Source organism: Kryptolebias marmoratus, linkage group LG2, assembly GCF_001649575.2.
Source record: "Kryptolebias marmoratus isolate JLee-2015 linkage group LG2, ASM164957v2, whole genome shotgun sequence".
Taxonomy (NCBI): domain Eukaryota; kingdom Metazoa; phylum Chordata; class Actinopteri; order Cyprinodontiformes; family Rivulidae; genus Kryptolebias; species Kryptolebias marmoratus.
Window position 1 is genome coordinate 3,902,978 of NC_051431.1, and position 24,292 is coordinate 3,927,269.

The 24,292-nt window shown below is 39.7% G+C and overlaps 1 protein-coding gene across 5 annotated transcripts in view; it reads right to left on the reverse strand.

Annotated features, from left to right (window-relative positions):
* The window catches only part of nectin1b (nectin cell adhesion molecule 1b), a 181,758-nt gene extending 157,797 nt beyond the window's left edge, over positions 1–23,961 (reverse strand). For 3 of the 5 annotated variants that reach the window (XM_017416377.3, XM_017416380.3, XM_017416379.3), the window contains exon 1: positions 23,042–23,961. In XM_017416377.3, the coding sequence (XP_017271866.1) occupies positions 23,042–23,096 (55 nt within the window). In that variant the 5' untranslated portion in view covers positions 23,097–23,961. The remainder of the gene's footprint in view (positions 1–23,041) is intronic. The other 2 variants (XM_017416378.3, XM_017416381.3) reach the window with 2 other exon arrangements.
* Between the last annotated feature and the right edge of the window lie 331 nt (positions 23,962–24,292).

The window sequence follows — 24,292 nt, forward strand, 5'->3', positions numbered from 1 at the left end:
TCAGCATTTTAACAAAGACGGTTTAGAGCAGCAGTTCTCCCTCAGGGCATCGGAGAGACGTGGATACAAGGTAAACTGAAACATCGTAACGAATATCACCATTACATTTAGTCTTGAGGCGTCTGGTTTGCTCTAATCGAGTGACTTTGAGTGAAACACACAATTGTTCAGTTTCAAGCTCAAGGACATTTCAACGGGATAAACACTTTCTGCTACACATTAGATACAACCTTAGTGAGTTGGTTTTACTTAGTGTTTCTATTCCAGAACTCAGAACCTACATTTCAAAAAAGTGCTCAATCTTCTTTTACACAAAAACACTTTATGAGTTTAATGTTCAACTCTCTAAGAACAGAAAAAAAAACTTGATTATTTCCTACTGTGGTGAATTTTAATCATAAAACCATGCCAAAAGGGTGTCAAGAGTCTAGTTGTGATCTGCTTTCCGTTTAGGCCTTTAAGTCGAGTCAAGCCTCTTCTGTATGGAAAACAGCCCTGTCAGGACCGGTGTGGAGGGCCCCCTCTTTGTGTCACTGTCATTTAGCATCTGCACTGGCCTGTCAAACAGAATGCCACCCTCACACTGGCTGCTAGCCCCCATATGAGACAGGATGCTGAACAAAGGCTCCAGGATGATAGATGATGTTATACAACAGCTACTGTTTTTGTCAGGGAACGGGGGTGGTGGTAGTTGTGGAGTTCAGCCTGACGTCTATTGATGGATAAGATTCTGAAAATACGTCAGTGTGTCAGATGAAGCTATCAAAGGGAGCAGAAAGACAGGCAAAGTGAAACTGAGAAAATCAGCAACTATCTCAGAGTCACAGGGTTTAAAGTAAAGAACTTTGACATTTTCATTTATGTAAATGCTGGTTTTGTTCCTCTCTATTTATGAAATGCAGAAGGCATGGAGGCCAAGTCATAAAGTTTTCACATTTACTGGTTTCTCAGTTATAAACACAATGACTCCTGAGAACAAAGAAATCTGCAGCACAGAAGGTGAAGATGTTTAAGTTAGAAAAAAGCCCAAAACAATAGCTGAATGTAAACAGGAATACAGGTTCTCTCCCACAAAACAAAAAAGACTGCTAACATTTGCAAACATCTGGCTTGTGTTGGCCACTGAGAAAGGGTACTTCAGCGTTTAGTCACGGGTCAAATGACTCTGCAGTGGGAACTCTGAGCAGCAGTGATAGAAACACAGCTCTCGGGATGTTAAATTTTTCTACACATGGAGCTGCAAGACTGGTCACAGCTTATATTTAGTAACTGAACCTCTCTGTCTCACACAGAGAAGTGACAGAAAATAAAAATTGTACTTGTCTCCACAGCAGGTAGAAGTTCTGGTCTGCAGCTCTGACGCTTGCTGTTGCAAAATAAACTTTTTTTTTGTTCCTGGGAGTATGAATGCTTGCCAGTGTTAATACCAGCACACTGAGGGTAAGCATGCATTTACTGACAGCAGGACATGAATCAAACTGCTAATTTAACCACAGGTTTACAAACTATGCATGTACTTACTTGCTATTTTTGGTGTTAAAAACAGTAGCTGTACTGTAACTACGCACACTGCTTGATACGCTATGATCTTGCAGAGAAAACCCTGGAAAAGAATCAGTACAAATTTATCATTGTAATAACCCTTTAGCACAACAATAGGGAGGGGGAAAAAGGTTTTAGCTTTGTAGAGCTATCTCTGAAACCCCCACTGGTGTGATGAGAAAACTGCCACTAACACAACCTCATCAGCTCTACCCATGCTGTGCCACACCCTCCCTCCAGTTCCACCCCAACTTTTTTTTTTTGTGCATTCAGTTTTAAAATTCTGTCTTCTCAGAGAGCTCCAGGACCCAGAGGGTTCATGTGTGAGTCATGGCCACTGGCTGGCCTGATAAACAATGACAGACTGGGCCTTGGGCAGACAGAACAAATGCCATCACGCTACACTCAGCTCCCAGCACTGCAGCAAAAAGACACTGCCATTAGCTATCTAAGGGATGCATTCAGGAGAGGAAATTTTATCACACAAAGGCTTCAGCAGAACACAAGACAAATAATATACTTAAAAAAGAATATAACTGAAACAGTGCCAGCTTCAGCGAGACAAGCAGAGGCCTTAAAACAACACTGATAATACTTTAAAAGTTTAAAAATCCAGTCTAAAATGAGCTAATTGCAAGATAGTTGTTTGATATCTTAAAAAATACAAAACGAGTAAAAAAGGTTATTTTCCCTTCTGAATGCAAAATGCAGACAAGACAATGTGCTGCCAGGAGTTGATACAAAAGAAAGTCTCACTGGGATTTTGATGTACATCTTGAGCCTTGCTCTATCACAAGCCAGCTACTGTCAGAGTTACAATGGGAATGTAAGAAATCAGCAAAAGAGTCTTCATTCCTTATAAAAAAGTTGTCAACCCTTGTGAATTGTTAAACAATCTCAGAAAGATTGTGTGAACAGAAGAGGGTACATAATGTGAAATCTAGTTGAAACAGAAAAAAAAACTAACAGAAACAAGTTTCGACACAATGTAATGACGCACATTACATGTGAGATAAATTCAAGGTGTTCTGAGATTCTTCTCTTGCCACTCTGATATTTTGTTGCTGTCATCTCGCAGAACTTGTCCCTCAGAGACATTGAGGATGATTCACTGACTGCTCTAGTCAAAACAAAAGGAAAACTATAGTGTGTCATGACCACTTTACTAGTTCCTTCCATAAATAAAACTCTCCACTGCTCATGAAACCTCAGAACTATCAACATCCTTGTTTATTTCACTTTCTTTCCACTTTTGTGGGAGGTGCATATAAACTTGACATTTAGGCTGAAACAGATCGCATCAGGCACGGTCTCCTGAATGGATCTACCTGGTGTGAAAAGAAAAGGTCAAAGAGCAGCAAACCAAAGGAAAGAAAAGTGAACTTTAGGGGTGACACACCTGGCGACAGTGGAAGACCTCTCAATGAGTGTGATTAACCTTGTGGCCTGCTAGTTTTGTTTTCTCCTGGTAGGCATCTGGTCCAGTAAAGAAGCCCATACTGGAGGAGTTAATGTACCAGGGGGATCAGGGTGGGGGGGGGAATATGAGACTTCCATAAGACTATAACACTGCCAGGAAGACGATATAAGATAGATCTGCCTGTCTTAAATCCCTTTTGCCTGCAATGCCTCAAAAAGACAGTACATTTGTGCCAACATGTCAACCACAGGGCTGCAGCTTGTAAATAAGACATTAACCTCCGTGTTTATGAAGAAGCAATGTGTTTTCTTCATTGCAAAGTTATTTTCCACAGCAGCACAGCACTCCTGTAGCACACAGCCCTCCATGAGGGACAGGCAGCAATGATGGGCCAAAAAGTAATAAAGTATCAGTTTCTTTCAAGGGATAAAAGTATTAAATCTTTCCAGTTTTGGAGGAGTCCATTTTCATTTTTTACTTACTTGGATTTGAGCAGATAAAAAAAAAGTTTCAGTAAGGGATATTTCTGCCAAAGAAATCAATCAATTAGCTACAAGCACTGCGATAAGTCACTATCTCATGATGTGCAGGGATTGGCTGCACAATGATGCTGCACAGTGCACTTACTCGTGCAGACAATGAGGTCAGCACGTGACCCCTCCCAGCGCTGGCGACAAACAAATCCCTTCTGCAGAGCTCTGGGCAAATCGTTTGAGGACCATCTGACTGAATCCCTAACATGTTGCCATCCTGACACATTGCATTAGAAACAAAGAATGCTTTAAGTTGCTAAAAATACTTCTACACATGCAAAATACTGGAGACTTGGACAATACAGTGCTACCTCACAGATATAATTTTTTTTGTGTGTGTGTGTGGGGGGGGGGGGCACATTTATATGAAAGAGGTCTGCACAGTTTCTATTGTAATGCATGAGTTGTGGTCATGCTGCCTGGGCTCATTCACTCTCCTTGACATATTCATTTCCTCCAATATTTAAAACATATAATAGAAGGGGGAAGTGTAAACAGCTTTTTACTAATAAATCACAAAATGTGTCTGCCTGCGGAAAGGTTACACATCTCTAATGGGATTCTTTTTATTCATCTTTGTGGGAATTTTTTTTCCCTGCTAACTCTTTGATTTATAAGCACATCAACTGGCTCTTGAGTTTTGAAGCCTTGTTGATTTATACAAGGCTGACAGCTCCTGACAGTCCCTATAAATATTAATCATATATTTAGGGTTCAAGCCAGGCTGCTGAATAATCTGAAAGACATAACCAGCCAAGAATATTAATTAACTAAGCCTAATGAATCTTCTAAATTAACTAGTAAAAAATAAATAAATAAATAAAAAAATCTTGGCTCCCTATAGCTGCAATTCCTGAATGAAAAAGCTAACAGTGTATTCAAATTTTCACTTTAAGAATGGTGAAAAGGCACAGCATCAGAATTAATTAGGTGTGCGCGATTTAATTTTTAATTATAACTTCTTTTAATCAGAAAAATCAGACAGGAACCAAATTTGATTTACAATAAGAACTTGGCAGGCTAAAAGGAGGGGAAAGCGACCAGGGTATTCACGCCTCCAACTTGTAGGATCAAGTTTTAGACTCCGCTTAGACAGAAGAATATTCAACAATGGTGTGAATAAAATAAACTTATACCATCATCAAACAGCAAAGCCTGTAATCTTCTCGTTATTCATAAAGTCTACTTTCACATCCACCACATGAAATTCAGCACCGTCTTCATGACGAGCCAAAAAATGAGTCTACACATGCAGCACAAAGGGCTTATTCATGCCTGGGAGATCCTGCTACCCATCCTTGAAATGGCTTTAATTCAAAATACAACACAGCCCTTAATAGTAGTTTTCATTGGTTTGCTCCTTCAATTTGAACATATTTGTAGGATGACAACTCTGATGAAGATGTGTGGGAAGGCAAACATTAAAAACGAATTTAAAAAGTCCCTCAATCTTCGCTTCAATTTAGGTTACAGGTAATTTTAAAGCTATATTCATTTTTCACACTGCACTTGCAGGTAGAAAAACAAGCAAACACAGTGTGATAAATAAACCTCACCTTTGCATTTTACACAAATGGTAGACTATGCTCATTATCTGAGAGCAATCAGCTGTTATGCTAATTTTGGTACATTTTTTAATCCATTTATTGCAAACTCACCATGCATGTCCATCTTCTCAGCCTGCTGTACCTAAAGCTTTTCACCTGATTTGATGAAAATAAAAGTTTATTTTGACTTCGTCAAACAAAATGTTAACGCATGCGTTGAACTTTTTATGGAACACGGCACATCTGCTTGATAAATGTGCAGCAGTTGACAGAGATTGTAAGTCAACAAACTACATTTTGTTGATTTAACCACCAAGAAATTACAGGGCTGACCGCTTCTGTGCATGCACCGATGCAAATCATTAGGGTGCTTGTTGGTTTGTGGGCTCACAGTTACTTTACAAGTGCATGCTTTTGGTTCAATATCTTGTTTTTTTGAAAACAATGGGAATATTACCGCTCTTCATATATAATTGAATACACATCAGCAAACATACTAAGGTTCAATGCCCTGCTGTCTGTGAGTCAATTATCTCAAACAATCTAATAAAACATATCACTGAAGTGCATCTGCCTGAACAAACAACATTGTCCTAATCTAGGTGGTAAGTAGCTGCATTCTCACAAGGTGATGAGTCTCTGCTTGACGGATTCTCTGAGCTCAAAGCGTGAAAAGCGGCTGTGGATGTTAAAATTCCCCTGACACTCATTCACCGATGATCAATTTCCTATCCTCCATCTCTGGCCTGCCCTCGCACATCAGCATCAAGCAGACACAAGTAAATACAGTGTGTGGCTTAATGCGTTTTCCTCTCCCGGGGATTCTGCAGACCAAAGTGGCACTGGGAGGGTAAATAAATAAATAAATATTTGGTTGAGTGGTGGATGTGATTGCAATTCTGCTGAATAGTGAACAACCTTCTTTCCCCCTGCTGTCCATGAAGGAGAATTATTATTTTATATGTGCAGGCTTACAAAAGCACCCAAACACATTAGTACAGAGGAAAATCCACAGCTGAATTTTACAAAAGTAGCAATAATCCTGAAGTCAAAAAAGGATAGCGAGATAAAGCTGTCTCTTTTTCTCCTATTTTTTCCCCTACACGTTGCGCTTATATGTATTTACTTGGCTACTATTTTTTACTATTACATACTACTACTATGTTAAAGTGTCCTTGGACATGACAGGAACCCCTGCTTTGCTCTTGATATGTTTTCTGCTGGTCCCTTTGAATAGAAGTATCTGCTATAGGTATGAACTATGGATGAGTGGTTATAATATCATCTTACTGAGATATAGCTTGTGGTATTTTCATTGTGTGGATACAAATACTGTCAAAGCACACTGGATTCACCAGAAGTCAACTGTCACACTCCCCACCTTGCAGGTTTATAACAAAGCGTCATCAGTGAAGGAGGAGGGCTGACATCTGAGTAAGCTCCACCCAAAGCCAGCGGTGGGTGCTTTTCTAACCCATCCCAAACAGAAATATTACACAATTATCACACACATTCCTATTATGAACTGACGTATAATTAAAATGGGCAAATCTGAAGAATTCATGCACCTGTCATGACTGATTTCATTTTTATTTTCACAGCCACATCTGGAAGTGCCAAGTTGTTTTCTAACCATGCTTTTCCAGTCGGTCTGATACTTTTTTTTTTTTTTTCACAAAAGTAGCCCACCCCCTTCCCTTAAAAAAGAAAAACAAAAGGGAGCATTCAAGCATCTGTTTGCCATCATGCTTTATTTTGAAAAGATTATGAAGTGGAAACTATGTTCACTGGTGAGCTCACCTTTACTGCCATCATACATGCATCCCCCTGGGCTGGTGAAAATGAAGAAATATAAAGACCCCCGACTAGGTGAGTAAAGAGCAGCACACATCTCTGTACCTAATGCTTCTGTTTCATTAAAGGTTTTTTCAGCTGCAGGACTTGGGAGTGAGCAAACTTTCACCCACTGCACTGGGCGACATTAGACAGGAACAAAGGAACAGAACAAGTCAAATATTAGAAGAAAAACTCAATGAATTTGAAGAGTGTTTTTACAATCACCGTAATATGCATCACTCTTTATCAGTCACGTGCTGGAAAGAGTGCCTAATGTGTCAATTTTATTTTAAGTTCTGTAAGAAAAAAACTGACAAAATAATGTTACTTCCTGCAACACTTATAAGACCTTTAAAAAGTGTCTTGTTTGTTTCTTGAGTCCAAAAGAATCCAACTTCATCAAGAGTGCGTTACCAAGAAACAATTTATCTGACAGACAGTTTAGGCTCATCCACTGAAGCAGTTTTTATTGAGCCATATAACTACGCTGTCCCTTTGGCAACAACAGCAGGGAAAAACAAAATACTCTTCAACCCATCTTGTGGTGAAAGTATTGGCAGGACTGACTGGATGAAGCCGAACTTGGTCACTGTTCCAGAAAAAAAAAAAAAAAACATCATACAATTTGATTAATCTCTCCAAGCACATAATCTAGTCTGCTGTTCAGGGTGCACAGCTCTTCTCACCCCACCTCTGCACAGCAGATGCTGGCTAAGCTGCGATCGGACCAAGGGCACAGTAGCAAATACAACAAACCCAGCACTCAACATCACGACCTTGACTGAAGAGCGAGCTGACAGACGGGTCTTTCCATCTTTTCACAGTACTGAAAAGGGCTCGGTCCAATTACAGGCACTGGGAACATTGTCTTGTTAACTTCAGCTCCGACTGTACATTCGGGCAGCTTGGAGATCAAGTGCTCACTGGAGTTTAAATTGACAGAGCTACCTTTTCTGCTGTCACAGCCTCCTGTATTACTCCATCACTGGCAGGTGATGGAAGAGCAAACGAAAAAAAGCTGTCTGAGACATCTATGCAGATGTTGACGGCATCAAAGTCAACGTATTCTGACAACCTGACTCCTGTTAAGCAGTCTAGTAAAAACACACTAGAATGACAGAAACGCACGAAAGAGGTGGACACCTGCCATCGTAGTTAAATCTGGCTGCCATGACACTACATTAATAGCTCAAATAGCAAGCAAAAATACCACATTTCACTCGTTTTAAAATATAAAGATTCACAATAAAGAGAAACAAGTGCCATATTGCTAAGTGATTACATTAAAACTTTAAAAATACATTCAAACTGTGTAAATTAGAGCTGTCCGGTTCTGCAGAGGAAGAATACCAGTTAACGTTCAGTGAAAATTGTTGCAGCTTGGTGACACAGACAGGACAGGAGCTGTATCGATCCAAACTCCATCTGATTACTAATAAGGTATTGACCTATAAATGGCACTTCAGAAATGACAGCTACCAATATTGACCTTTAAAAGAGGAGTAAATATAAAAAGTCTATCTGAAAGCTCAGCACCGTTCAAGTGCCAAGAGGTCAATATCGAGACTCCATTAGAGACATTTAAGGAAAACATTCTCCCGGAGTAAAATACCACATTTAGCCATTTGGTTGAATAATCACACAAAGGAGGAATGGAATATCTGAATACCTAAAACAACAGGCAACGCAGGTTTGATGAAAATGCAGCTGCGAGAGGCGACCTAACTGTGCAGTCCAAGGCAATGAAATACGCCTGAGTGTTAATTGGAAACCTAGCACAACTGCTTCTTCACTCAAGCGTGTCATTGAAAAGGAAATAAGCACGAGCAGCAAAATATACAAAGGCATTCAGAGGATAAAAGAACGCAGCTCAGCACGGTTGGAGCAGGCAGATGAGATGACGCTAAATATACATCTGGCAACATTGTAATCTTAACACAGACAAATAGTCTTTTGTCTAAAAGTGTCCTCACAGCAAAAATGAAGTGCGTAATTTGTAGCATTAAGAAAACTATTGTGTCCTTGCGACCCATGAAGAAACTTGATGTAAATGTACACAATGTATTAAATGCAGGCGAGGAAATATTTCAAGTTTTCTTGCAGAAATTTTTAGCTTCTTTTGGTGTCAGCTGAAACGTGTGCAAGTATATACACATTTTTTGAACTGAGAGATTGTCTTGATCTTGACAGCCTCACAGGGTTAAACAGACAATGTGAATATTTAATTCTAGAAAACCTATTTAGGACATTTGTGCTTCACAAATGATTAAAAAATATTCTTTGGACTGTATTTTTATGTAGCTTTCAGGTATGCTGCTGCACCATCAATAAGCAGTTCTGGGACCACTACGATTGTCCCACACCCTACCCCCATCCCCTGACCTCCATTTCCCTGTTGGTCAGTTCACAGCAAATCCGTAAAGCCTCCCAGCATCTCCATGGTGACAGGCCTCAGTCGAGCAGATGGCCTCAGTGTGCTGCGCGGCAATTAAAGAGGGAGTGACGAGCAAGGAAAAGAAAGTGGGTCAGTATCGGGGGGGTGAAGGGCCTGCAACGTGCAGCTCCTCTCGGCCTCGAGCCTGTGCATGGCCGTGTGCATTTGTGCACTCGGCCATGCACACACATGTGTGTTAATGCATCAGTGCACCCCTTCCTGAGGTCTTCCCAGCAAAAACAAATACACACCCGACATCGGTCACAAAGCATTAGCAGTGTGAGAATAAAAAAGAGGAGCGAGGAGACAGGGAAGTGCAGCACAAAACAAACTGATTCTGAATTTGGTAAAAAAAAAAAACAACTTTCTTCAGAATTACACCGGCAAATCCTGCAACAAAATCAATGAGAGTAACCCTTCAAAGCTTAAATAGAACATGCAAAATCACCCATGTTTGAAATACCATTACCTGAGCCTTACTAACACTTCAAACAACTTCAAACACCAGATATGAAAAGCACTGATTGCAATATATAAGAGCAAATTAAAGTGGTTTTATTCTTCATTACTTTTATTATGTTTAGAGATGAATCTAGTCTGGCATCAAATTTCAACTTAGACCGATTTGTATTAAAAAGGTCAATTGCTTTATCACGTAAATTAAGGAAAGACATTATTAAACTAATCTGTCTGACAACGTGATTTTTAGATCATTACAGAGCTTTTAATTTAATTTACTTTATAATGTGTAATATTATTTGTACAATTTGGGGAAGTTCACTGGCTTCCCGCATAGAAAGAAAAAAGACCTAATGAGCTGTAAAAAATCGAATGAACTTTTTATTTGCTCGAGCCTTTTCTTCCAGCGAGCAGGCCCAAAGTGCCTAAACAGAACATCAGCCAAGAACACTATTTCAAGTCAAAGTAGAATCACCCTTGGAACATAGCCTTATTCAAGAACAGCGTGACTCGCTACTTACTCCCATCCCCCGCAGGGTCTGCATGTAAATCTCAATTCTCTCGTTCTCCTTTTCCTTTTTACATTTAGGCTGTTATTTTCCCCTGCGACTCTTTTCCACGACTCAGAGAGGAAGATACAATCCTTAAACCCACTCAGCAAAACTGTTTGAAACTCTGCAACCTAAAGGGTTTAAGTCTGCAGGGTTAGAAGCAGGGAGGTATTTTAAGAGTTTTATATTGAATTTCTGACTCTGACATTTGCTCCTTTTTAGCTCATGTTTTCAGTTTTGTAATCTCGACAAAGACTGCACAAAATGCTGGGAGAAACTGCAACTGCATCAATCTGAAATAAATATTTACTTGTTCTCTATGTGAGCAGAGCTTACAATCAGGGGAAAATTGGAGTCCAGTAACGGCAGGAAAATGTATTGTACACTGTGCATCCGTCAGACTGTGATCTATGAGGGCACTGGGTCAGTGAGTGGGTGTTATTGCCACTTATGAGAGCATAACTTATCATCACATACAACCTACATATGCTGGATGCATGGCTGAGCGAATGGGGGCCCTCGACACCCACAACCTTCTGTTTTTTCTGGCCAAATGTGACATTTGGCATCTTCGTGGGTGAACTGACAACTGCTGTGAACTACAAAATGGCCCCTTGTGATTCCTTTACTGGTATCGAAGCCCCTTTCCAGATTCCTGACTGGTTAATTCCACTCGCTATCCCAAAGCCAAAGAAGATGTCTGCTGCCAGAGTGGAAGCTCCCATGTGGAAACCTCTGGCAGAAGTTATTCAGTTGGAAGACATGCAGTGAAATACAGAAGCGGTGGACTAAGGGGTGTGGGTACAGCAGGCATTTTCTATGCAACTGTTCTGCATTTGAAATATGTACCTTCAAGAAAAAATAGCACAGTAACCCAGACAAAATGTCAAAGTCAAGTGGTAATAAGATTCAGGTCAACTATTACCTAAATCTCCCGCTGACCTTCAATAGAAGTTCATTTTTTTCCTCAAATTGAACTTTGGCCAAAGTAAACCAGGGGGATTTAACTTGACACAGACTGTTTTTAACATCATCTCTGTGTTGCATTTCTAGATATGGGATACTTTTGGGCAATATTTTTTGTTTTGTTCATCAGACTACAGCAAAAGAAAAAGAGTGTTGCACTAAAAATGTCTTAAAGCTTTATTTACTTAATTTTTTGCTTAAATTTTGTAACTTAGTTGTTAAAACAATGGGTACTTTATATTTCATAGTACTTCATACATAGTGTTATAGGTCTTGATAAAGCAATCAGATGTAAACTTTCTATCTCAGATATACTTTTTTAAAACAGCTTTTATTAATATCTACTAGAACCAAATAACAGAAGGCCCCAGAGAGTCGTGTCATGCCAGGTTGTCCATTTTTCAGGTAGTCTGCAGCAGATTTTTGGACATGGATCTCATGTTTGCAGAGTTTGTGCATGCCTTGTCCTTGTGATTTTGGTTTGCTCAATGTTCATTTAGGTAGCTCCTAATAAATGTCAGCAATAAAACAACAGAATGTAATGTTCCCAGATTGTTTTTCCTTCTAGATGATGTAGTGTATGTGATGTAGCGCAGTGCTTTCCGATGAGTAAATATAGTTTGAGCACCATGCAGCCTACAGCTTTGCTTTGATGCACAGAAGAGTTTAAAAAGGTGCAGTGCTGACGCATGCAAGCATAGTCTGTTGTAGCTCCAGATGAAGGGATAAATAGGGCAACTCTCTTTAGTTTGGATGAAGCTGTGGCTGAGATAACTCACCTATGAAGCAACACTCTTTAACACATATTTGTTTCTACTTTTAGCTGCATATTTTTGCAAAACCAGCTGAAGAAGGAAGTGGACTCACAGTAAGGAGGAAGCCATTTGGCACACCTGACTTTCAGAAAACGAAAGTGAGATTTAGGTTTTGAGGAACTAGATCCATTGGAACAGGAGGTGAGCAGTATATGTATTTATTTTAAATAAAACTGAAAAAAAGTGTCAAAATCAGGTTCTTGATATTATTCCACTTACAGTTCAGGCTGGTATTAGACAAAGCGTTTGCTAGTAAAAATGGTTTACTGGAGATATTTTTTGTTATTGGTGAAAGGACTGTACATACCAGAATGGGCCTTGAAAACAGATTTTTACGATTAGAATCACCTGGTTAGTTTGTCTCGAGTGAAGTAATCCCAACACCAGAGTCCTTGAGCAGAACAAAATAAATTGCATATCCACTAAAAGCCAAAGTTTAGCAGCTAAATGCACTCTGCATCTGAAATTTAAATTTTAATAGATTATTGATCATCCAAAATTTGGACTCACCAATTTGCTGAGGTCAAGAATACATACAGAAAAAAAATACTGTTAAATAACACCTAACAGGCCATTTCAATGTGAATTGTTTTTTAAAAGAAATGTAATTAGTCTTTAATTCCCAACTCTGACCATTTGTAAGTGAGAGTGAAATGAAAAATTGGAAGAAGAAAAATAAAATCACTGAAAAAGAAAGAGCAGGACAGTGTGACTGATTTTTTTATTTATTTAACTTATCTTAAAGTGTAGGGTAATATATTTATCTGTGCATGTAAAAAAGGATGCTTTAGCTCGGGTCTGTGTGACCACTGTACATCTTTTACTGATTAACATTTCAGAGGTTCAAGATGGCTGCCATAGCCAACTGCCCTAAAAAATCACTAAACTACCAAAAAAACACATTACATTTTACAGATATTTACCTGATATTTGGTGTGGTAGGATGTGAGACTGATCTCCAACATATATTTTGAGTGCTGACAGATTGTGCAAAATCTTAGTCTAAAATGTTGCCATTAACTATTTGGAGTCAACTTTGTCTGTTAGCAAAATACCTCAAGATCTGAGTGGATTGTAATGAAACTGTCAGAAACTAATCGTTGGATGTAAATCTGTAGCTGTTTTACTTTAGGAGTCAATTCAACTCAAGATGGCGCCCACAGTTAGTCAACTTTTATTACAGTAACAGTTGAGAATTATTCACAACACATATACATCTTGGGATATCTCACGAGATCACGCATAATGCCATTTTCAAGGTCTGACCAAAATGGCTACAACTCTGTCTTTTCTCAACACATGATCTTAGTTAAAACCTCTGCCTTCAAGGAATTCTAGGCTTTTCATTCTTCGTGTTTTAGGGTTTATTGTGAAATAAAACGATGGGATTTTCTTGTGTCGTGGACAAATTTAGTTATTTCATTATTTGTCATGAAACTTACAGCCAGGACGATTGGCAGAAGCATAAACTGGGAAACTGGGAATGTTATGAGATGTAATTGTTTAGAAGATCTAAATTTCACAAAACTATTTGGCCACATAAACATGTAGGGGCACGATATGTGTTTATTATTGAGTCTTCCTATAGAATAAACCCTGCAAACAAAATTAATCTGTGATGTTTGATCTTCTCCATTTCTCCTAATTTAAAGTTTATGTGCATGAAAATAGAAACAAAAACAGTCAAGAAGCAGAATTAATGATGCTTTTTGTAGGTTAACTTCAATCTTGCTAGCACTGAAGAGCAATGGGAAGCCCAGCGTTGGTGTGATGCAAGCAGAGAAACTAATAAATATTCACATATAAACAATTGAACTCCTTTCATATTGAGAAATTGTCTGTAAAGCTGATCGTAGCATGGAGCGGAGAGACACGCTGAGTGAAATATGAGCTGACCTGTTATCAGTCATATTTCACGAGTCCTTCTGCACAGGACGAGGGCACTAAGGAGCTTTCCGCAGAGCTGCAGCACACTGGGAGCTTAGCTTTATGTCAGGGAGAATAAATAAACCTGTGTTTGTGTTTTATAAGACACTCCCCCACCCCTTTCATCCAACCACCGGCACTGTTGCTGCACCCCTCCTTCACCCACTCCCATTTACAACCACGCTGTTGCTTTGAAGCACAGTCGGCTCCCAGAGAGATATCAGCGCAGAATATTAAATGAGCGAACACCATCACTCATTAAAAAGGGAAACATTTCATGAAACAAACCCCCTTTTGTAGCGAGCGCTAACCAAGCCACCATTCAGCGCGCATCACTCTCAAAACACAGAGCGAGGAAAACGGAGAGAGGAGACAGAGCGAGAGGTTAAATAAGGGGGTGGGAGCAAAATTTGCAAAAAGTAAAAGACAGGAAGGAAAAGTTGGTGCAGGAGATCAGCTCTGAGCCTCGTGAGAACCCAAATGATAACGGGCATTTTGAGACTGCTTTCAATGTGAACATTTCTGCAAAGACGGATTGAAACTCTGCCAAACTTTAGAAATGTTCAATATTTTCCATTGGAAATCTTCTGCAAGTTATGATTAGATTTCAGCTTTACTCTTAGAGGCACTTATGAACAGAAGGCATTTTCAGTCATGGGGCGGTAAAATTTATAGATATTATTTTTTTAAGGCGGTGTGGTGGTTCTGACCTTGACATTAGACAAAGTCTGTGCAAACATTTAGTTTTTAATAAACTGACCTGTGTGAGAAAACAAATAACATTTTTATCAGGATTTACGCAACGAAAAACCACCTGAAAAAACTTTTATAACAACAAAGACAAAACAGAACTATCTCATATAAATGATTCAAGATCCCAGTTTTACTGTTTCTAATACACAGATGTTTGCTTTAAATATCCTGTGGATTTTCATAAATATATTATCCTGCATTTCATACAATTAAACATTCATCCTGCACATGTACAATCATGTTTCCTGCAATCAGTTAACCAACAACAATAAATAACATGTGTATATATTCTCCTGTCACACCGAGTTGTTCTTTGTTTGTTTCATTATGTTTACAGTTCACTTGCTCATGTTTTATTTACCCTCATGTTAGATTAGCGAAGCTCTGACACAATGAGCGCAGGAAGAGTGGGCGCAGGGAAGAATTACTTCTTGCAACATGGCGACATGCAAGGCAGGGATAACAGGTAACGTGTTGCACATCGGTTCCAGATGCAGAACAGTTTTTGAATTTGGAAACTTGACTAGTTTTCAGCTTTCAGATTAGTTTTATTTTCACGGCAGAACTTCACAGCAAAGTCATCTCAAGACACTTTACAAAAAAGAAAGGTTATATTTGTGTTTGATTAAATACAATCCAATTAAATTCGATATATATCCAAACTAGTCGAAAACAACAATCCAGTTACTTTTGGTTTTAGTTCAAATATAAAAAGAAAAAAGACTTTTTGCTTTAGTTTCAAGGTTCAGGTGTCTAGTTTTTATATATAGAGTCTATGGGTCAAACCAAAATACTGTAACAAGCTTTGATTCACGACATAAACTGCTGGAATTTCAGTAACATTTAGATGTTTTTTTAACACATTTCGATTTAGTTAGATGCTATAATAATATTTAAAGTCTTGAGCTATGCAATATTGTAGGCCTACTGTCTAATTAAATCACCAGGGATTTTCTGCTGCCCATATATCAGTTATTTTTGCTGTGAAATATTTAAAACCTTACACTGAAAATGATCAAATTTTCAACTGAAGGCATAGAAGAGAGTGGTCGTAGCTCTCAGGAAGGATCTTGGAGCTAATGTTTAATTTACTGTCTTTCCTGGTCTACTTTGTCAGCCAGCTGAACTGATTTATCAGTTCGACCCAAGACGGTGGAGGCAGAGCTGCGGGCCAGCTCTTGTCAACGGACTGCAAAAGTCAGCACAAAATTCAACTGAGACAAACAACAAAAGACATGGCAGCAGCATCAACTAGTTTATCAAGTTTTAAAATGAGTCCACCTCGACTAGTCGACAAGATAAAAACCAAGAGAGAAATTTAAAGTTGTTTGTCATTTTGAGCTGGCTGAAATGAACAGAACAGAAAAGAACCAAACATCACAACCAATTTTGTCACTTCGAAGGAATACGTTCTATCAAACTGATTAGTAATGCCAATGACTCGGTTTAAAAACACAGCAATGACAACCTTCCAGAATCCATTAGTTTCTTTTCTTACACTCAGACTCAGCGAGTTGTTCAAAAAGTGCTTTCCAGCTCTTCGTTGCTCTATAATGGAGGAACATCAGCCCAGTTCCCTGCTGTAAATTGACTTTTTCAGGCAGTCACACAGGGAGGTGGAAGCTGAGAAGATCAGATCTGCCGTATTGTAAAAGGCACACAGCCTTGGTTGAAAAGGCCAGGAATTATCCACTCTCTCAATCCTCAATCAGATCATGACTAAATGCCCCAGTTGTAAAGAACGGTATACCCATATGGCTTCTTCTCCTAAACCAGTGAAGCAGAAAATACAAGAGAACTGCATGAAAAAACAGCAAATTGATGCAGTGAACGACTGCGTTCTACTCAGACAACAGCTTGAAAAAGATAAAGAAATAGAAAACGGATGTAGCTCTTGTAAGAAAAATACTGTATAATATGTTTTTAACTGAAATGAATAAGCAGAAGCAATAGTTACTGTGCAGTAAGAGAAAATGTCTACAAGCTATTGGTAAAACAAGATGATCTCACATGAAAGTAGTCAGTATCATTCCTACATGTGAGCTTATTTACGTTTTCTGCTGAGATTTACATCTACTCAGGAACCATCCTAAATCTATTTTAGGATCTTATACAAACTATTTGACTAATGGAAAGGAAAAAATGGAACAAGTGTATTTAGTCAATTCAGTTATCATTCTCAAGAGCCAAAGAGGAATTTAACCATTTAATCTCCAGACAAGGATCAGCTAAATAAGAATGAAACTCGACAGATTAATGCCAAATCAGAAAAGCTCAGGGCTATATTTGAGCCCCGTTATTGATTTTCTTTGCTGATGCTGCGATTTGAGTTGAAACAGAGAAGAATCTCGAGGATTTAAAGTATAAAATTGCAGCTGTAACTTGCTGATAGATGTGTGTTACTTCCTGATCCGACATGATGGCTGTCTGATGTGGAGACAGAGTCGGAGCAGGGAAAGACATCTGACAGGCATTACTTTATAACTGCCAAAGACAACCCGTGCATACGATACTGGACTGTGTGTTCAGACTAATCAAGCTATCTGGTAACTTTAGACAGCTGGTTTCCTGAACAAGCATGACTGCTGATATTCGACTAAATTTCCACATCCCCCTAAAATAGCTTCATTCAGTCAATGAGGTCCCCATCTAAACTATTTTATCATCAGAGAGGCAAGAGATCAAGAGCTGTACACTCTTCAGTCAAAACCTCAGAATCCTGCAAGCAAACCAGACTCCTAACAATAGGAAATGAAGTCAATTTAACATTTATTCAGTCTTTAATCCTGCATTCTGCAGTCTTTAAACCCTAATTGTGCAGTTTTCCACATGCAAGAAACACTGTTTTGCCATAACCTTTCCATTATTTAGTGGTTCTTCCCATGTTTTATTCAACTATTTTGTGATACGCAGTCTTTATGCAGAGACCACAGGGGTCGGTGATGATGAGCAACATGAAGTTGAAAAGAAAAAAAGTGCTTCTTTGATCAACTAATGTGGTGTATAGAATGGAACTTTAAAGAGAAGAAACTGCTCATGAAATTAATGAACAGCCACTCCATTTCTACAACCACAGCCGACACAAAAAAGGAATCTAAGCTTTACAGAGACATTTCACGTGGTGTTCTGAGGAGGATTTGCTAAAGAGCTGACAGTAGAACCACAATGAGCTAAATGAGATGAAGTTTGAGTGGCCAAGTGCCTCAGTTAGTTCCTACTGCAAAAGGCAAAGCTTAATCTTCTGTCAGCTTCCCTCAAGTTGGTCTCCCAGGACTCGCAGTGCTCTCACCCATCCATCACCTCAGCAGGGACCAAAGGGAGACTCCCCGAAGGACTGAGGATCAAAGCAATTTGCATTCAAACTAAAACCATCAAGGCCCAACAATCCCATAGTGACACTCTTCATTTCATTTATATCACAACTGTCATCCAAGTGAAAAGCAAAATGACACGAAGCAGCAATTACAGTTTTCTCCAAAAGGAAAATAAATAAAAAAAGAACAAAGTGAAAATGGTAATTACGATGTTCGAGGCCACGAGTGTTTCCTCCATGACATACAAGCGGGTGACAAATTAAGGAAAACCCTGAGCACATGACTGAAGAAACAACAAATGCAGGTGCTTCCACACAGGTGCACTGTATGCTACAATTATGCAATTAACATCCGCTCGTGCTCTGTGGTTTGTATGGTATGAAAATGCAGAACAAGCCAAATTGAGTCAGAGTTCGTATCAAGTTAGTGAGCGGAAATATGACTTTGAAAAAAGGTTTGTTGTTGGGGATCATAGGGCAAGAATTTCCATTTTGAAGGCTATTCGACTGGCTTTTAATTAAAGTTATATCTGTATTCCAATCTATAGGAGAGAAATCAGTAAAAGGGTTTGAGGTCAACAGAAAACACTTGACTGTAATGTGCATACCATAGTGTGGTGCCTAGGGGAAAAAGATAAAAATCTGTCTTTCGATTTTCATCAGGTAACTAAAAAATATCAGTGCAGGATGTTCTCAGACTTTAGGCAAGAACACTTTGTTGATATTTGTGAGATAGTAGGAATACAGTACTGAAAATAAAACCCTTTTTTAGTGGCTGTGTTTGAGCATGGTAGGAGCATTTTAATAGCAAGGTTTGGATGCAGGTTTTTTGAGTGATGGTCTTTACCCTGTGGCAAAATCTTTTCCGATTTGGAGTGGTCTCTTTCAAGGTTTCAAAAGTTCGACCCAAAAGGCACGAGCTCCCTGCCTGAATAGTTTGATATGTATGAAAATAGTGTAAATCTTATGTTCTGCCTTTGCAGTCGCTAGATCTCAACCCAACTGAATACCAATGAGAGATTCTGTTAGGGCGTGTAGGACAGTGCTTCCCAATACCATCATCAAAAAAAAAAGAAGGAAGGAAGAAGTATCACACCCTTGAGGAGGTGTTCCAGACACTTGTAGAATTTATGCCAAGGTGAACTGAATGTTCTCAGCATGTTGCAACCCCACACCTTAATAAGAAATCTCACATTGGTTTGATGCTCAACTTCAATGTATTTCAACACAAATTTTCTTTCAACTATTTTTAAACCCCCTGACTCTACAATCAATAAATCGAGTTGTATGACATTCCAAGCACAAAACAGCTTTATGTTCTCCGTATGAGAAACAAATACACAGCGTTGTGGCAAAACGTGGCCATTTGTTACAAGCCAAAATTAGGTGCAATATGTCAGGTTTTGGCGACAAGTTGTCCAGCCCTAAATGAGTGAAACAAGAAAGCTGTGTATCAAAACCAAAACAGGAAATATCCCTTTAGATACTGCTAGACATCCAAGAGGAATTTATTTGAGTCTTCATTAAATGTTACACAAAAAAGCAACAAAATGATTTGAGCTTGAAAGCTTACAAATGATTACAAAGTCAGACAAAATCATTTCCAACACTGGTTAATGTTGCATTCAAAGTTGGTGCACATCCACCCGTCAAAGTTAATTTCACAAAAGTTAAGACTAATTAAGACAAGGAATATAGCTGGAAAGTCTCCTTACATCACTTGGAAGAGTTACGTCAATACAGGCTGGTATGGCACCAGGACCCATAGATGGAGCCAAGCCATGAATAACCACCTGGTTGCTAACTCAATTCACACTCAATTAAATATCAGTCTGGAATACAGGAGAGACTGAGTGCTCATATAAAAGTGCAGGAACAGAGCTGCCGTTGTTACTCACAGATCCATTATATTCAGTGTTCCTTTTATTTGATCATCTATTTGGCAAGCAGCTCCGAATATTTCTCTGTTTATGAATCTGGCACTGCTTTGTTTTCCACAAAATGGCCATTACCATGACAAGCACAAATGGTTTTACCTTGTGCATAACTGCAACAGGCTTTTTTTTTTTTTTTTTGCTGCTGCTCACATTTTTCAGGGGCTTTTTCATTTGTTTGTGTCTTGGTAATGAGGGTAGAGTTTGTGGCATGTTGTATATCAATTAGGCCATCAAAGACAAGAGGGCATTTATGGTAATGCCCTTTAACCTCAGGGTGAAAGACCAAATTCTTGTTTTTGCATGTCAAAAGGAGATAAGTCCAAACAACTCCTAAAGTAAAAAAAAAAAAAAAGAAAAAGAAGCTGCTCTTTTCTTGAAGATGTCTGAACAGGCTAATTATGCAGTCACTTTGGTCTCAAATAAAGAAAAGAAAGAAGCATGAAGTGTATACAAACGATTTCTAATTATGCTTCAAATGCAATTCTGCTCTACTCAAATCAAAAATTTCCAGGATGCTAAAAGGGCACCTTTAGAGACATTTTCCACACACTTGATTGAACAGCATCAAAAGATTTCCACCGTGAATCCCAAGGGAACGAGTTAATCCTGATCTTCTCCACAAGCAAGGGGATCATCTCAATATAAATCAGACAGGGCTTTTGATCAAAGTATTCAATCAGTCTTAAACACATGACCCCACAAGGAGCCTCGCTGCCAACAAGGTCAGTATCTTGGTTGTTCTCAAGCTCAAAGGGACTAAAAAAATACTCCACGAGGAAAGGTTTATTAGACTAAAAAGGGATGTGCAAGTCAAATCAGCAAAACATTACATGAAGTAAACAAGCTGCAGCCTGTCAGAGAAAATGAGGCCATCACAACACCATCTGATTTTTCTTGACCCTCTTCCATTTCTTTCTTGAAACGGAGACTCTAGACACCAACTTACAAACCCAAGCTGTAAACAAACCAGCATAACTTTCAGCTCAGCCTTAAAAAGCCCTTCAGCATAATGGATCACAAACACGTACGCACATGTCTCCTTGTGGGCCTGTTTTGTTTTCCAATTAGAGCTTGTCAATATAACCTGAATAATGATGCTCCATCCAATAAGTCAAATAGGCCTATTAGGCACGTGGTGAAACAATCAGACCCACTTTGGGGAGCTTTAATGTCAGGATGATCAATGTCAAAATATCACTCCATTCATCCATTTATCAAACACCACCCAAACAGGCCCATCCCTTTTTTCCCCTCAGGAACCGGTGTCAGCGTAGTGCAGTGGCATAGCAAGAAATTAATTTACAGGTGGGTCTGACTAAAAGTATGTGGGCCTCAAAATTTAACAAAATTTTGAAATACATGGAAAATGTTTATTTGTATCTTGTTCCTGCTGTCTGTAGAAATATACTTTATCCCTGCAGGCTTTATATTTAAACCAATCTACTTTTTAATACTAATACTTGAACAAACTGCATAAAATGTGGTTTACTGGATCACTATCATTTACATCTTCTAGTCCGCAAAATAACAACAACATGTAACTTCCTATCAATCCTTCACCTCTGATGTCATTTCTTGTTGCTAATACAAGTGTCATCTTAACTTGTAGGTTTGCATAAAAATTGTTTAAACTGAATCATGATTAGCTTTAGATATCTTGCAGAAAACGTTTTATTTTTCTGCAGCTGTTTCAACATTTTATGTACTTTAAGGTACGATCAAGTTAGCTAGCATGCTAACCACCCATTAACATCTAATGACAAATACCAACCCAAAAAAACTTGCTTTGAACAATCTAAATCAGAAAAAAACAACCCTTCTGGTTGAAGATTTATAAATATTTGAGCTGAAGACTATTTGAATAGTTAAATTAAAACTCTTTGTGTGCATTTATAAAACTCAAGGCCTGCAAGCTAACGTAGCTACCGGCTACTCTGCTCCTGTCAGTAAGAAAATGCACTTTTGAGACAAAAATAAGGTCCAACACAAGGAAGTACCTATTATTTAAAGAATTTAGATTATTTCCTTTAACTGAAATTGTAGAAGCTTTGTTTTCTGTTTATTAAAGCACACAGAAAAGACCCAAAGAAGAAAAAAAGAGAATTGTAAGTAGTTTGATTTGATTGGATGGGCCATGGCATAAACTGTGTGGGCCTAGGCCCCCTCCAGGCCCACCCGTAGCCTCACCCCTGGTGAGGCGGATAGACAAATGTCATCATCTCACTCTTCTTCTGAAATACCATAAAATAATGAGTGGAAACAACAAAATTGCTTATATTTAATTCATAACTTTAAATATAACATGGAGTGATACTCTACAATCCTCCCAAACCAAATAATGGGTTTACATGGCTGCTATTTTTGCACAGATCTCTATGTTCTTGCACATAGCTTTTTATTGCACAAGTTCTCAGTATTCTTGGATGGAGTTTAATTTTTATGTTTTGCTGTTGTTAATATTTTTAATGAGCATTCTGTGTGTTTTTATTTGCCTGTCACTTTGCTTCAGATACACAGGAACTTCCTCAATGAGTCACAAATGAAGGATTAGTCTATTCTTTTCTATTGAACTGCCAGGCAGGAGGTAACATGTTTCAGTTATCGTTCCAAAGCCCTGTGTCTGATCAAGTTGCCGTTTAAATGAATTATTGAAAACTTCAGACACTGCTGGCCTTCGCATGACTCGCACATGTCGCCATCTGCCTGCTGACAGGGTAAATTCAGTTTTTGGCAGCTGAATATGTATTCTGCAGCCGTTTGAAGTGGGCTGGATTCTAACACAGGAGAAAACACACACACACACACATACACACTTTCCAATTTTCTCTCACACCTTGTTGCAAAACCATAAAGCGTGCAATCAAATCGATCCACACATTAAGCATCCGTCATTAAGGACAAATCCTGCTGCACAGACACACGTACACTGGCTGGGCACGGGGGAGGGGGGGTCATGGTGGAACAAGGCAGATGATTCCCTGCTGATGTCCGTAGATTACTGCGGCTTACCTGGGACGTGCAGCGCCAACAGGAGTGCCCATATCCCCGCGCACAGCAGAGCCATGGCACCTCAACTATCCGGACCTTGTCTGAGAACCTGAGAGCGGGTGGGGGTGAGGGGGGGAGTGGGGGGGTCAGGCTCACTCGAGACGACAAAGACCACGCATGCAACTTCTGCAAATCCCACTTGGGCACAAACTCCCCTCGCAATGAGCCCCAGGAGACTTTTCGCAAAACTACAGGCTCGGCGGCGCGCCTCTCCCGTGCCAGAGCATCAAATTCACGTCTGCGGCGGCTCTCTTCTGCGCTTGGCTGGCTGATTGAAGAGTTTGCGCTGAGGAAAAATAAAAAAAAATAAAAAAAAATACTGTCCGGGGTGTCCCCTCCTGAATGAGATCCAAGCGGCTGCAGAGCTGCAGGTCACTAAAAGAGATTTTATTTTTTTGAGCAGATATAATCAGAAGTGTTGGTTTTCTCCTCCAGCCTTTTGTTGCTCCATCCACCGCAGCGGCTGCTCAAGTCTCTCCTTCTTCCCTCCGCCTTCCAGTGCTGTGGATCAGAGGTGAAGTGGGCGGGAGGTCCTCGATCGATGCTGCGCTGGGAAGTTTCCAACACCGGGAGAGTTACTCCGAAACGCAGTGGCTTTTATGAAAAACTTCCGGCTCGGAGCTGCCACTGCACCTAACAGATCAGCGTCCCCGTTTCAGTTCCGCAAGTTCCCGACTCCTCCTGTCTGTCCTCTCTTCTTGCCTGCAGCCTCCGCCGGTGGGAGAAATCTGCACTCCCCACCCGGCCGATCTGAAGTTGCTGTGACTCTAGAAATCCCCTCCGCGCGCGCACACACACACGCGCAAACACGCGCACTTCTCGCCGTCTTTTTCTGGTCTCGGCTGAAACGCTGCGTCCCGCTTTGCGCAGATCTGCCACCACAATGTGTTGCTGCCTGCCGCTCGGGCTTTGGGAGAGATCGGGATCGGGTGACGCGCTTGGAGGGGGGGAGGAGTCTGGATTTCTGTCCTGCACAAAGATAAAGCGTCGGGCAGTCATGTGGTCCAGCAGCAGGGACCCCCAGCTCTCCATGCATGTGCAAAACGAAGGGAGCAAAACAAAATAAATAAAATAAAATGCATGAAGGACGTGAGTTCGCAGAATAAACCGAGCGGGAATGACAAGATGAGAATCTGCAGTTCCCAAACAGATTTGGCTTCTGATTTAAAAATTACAACAACAAAGACTGGAGAGCCTAAATATGCTTGGCTG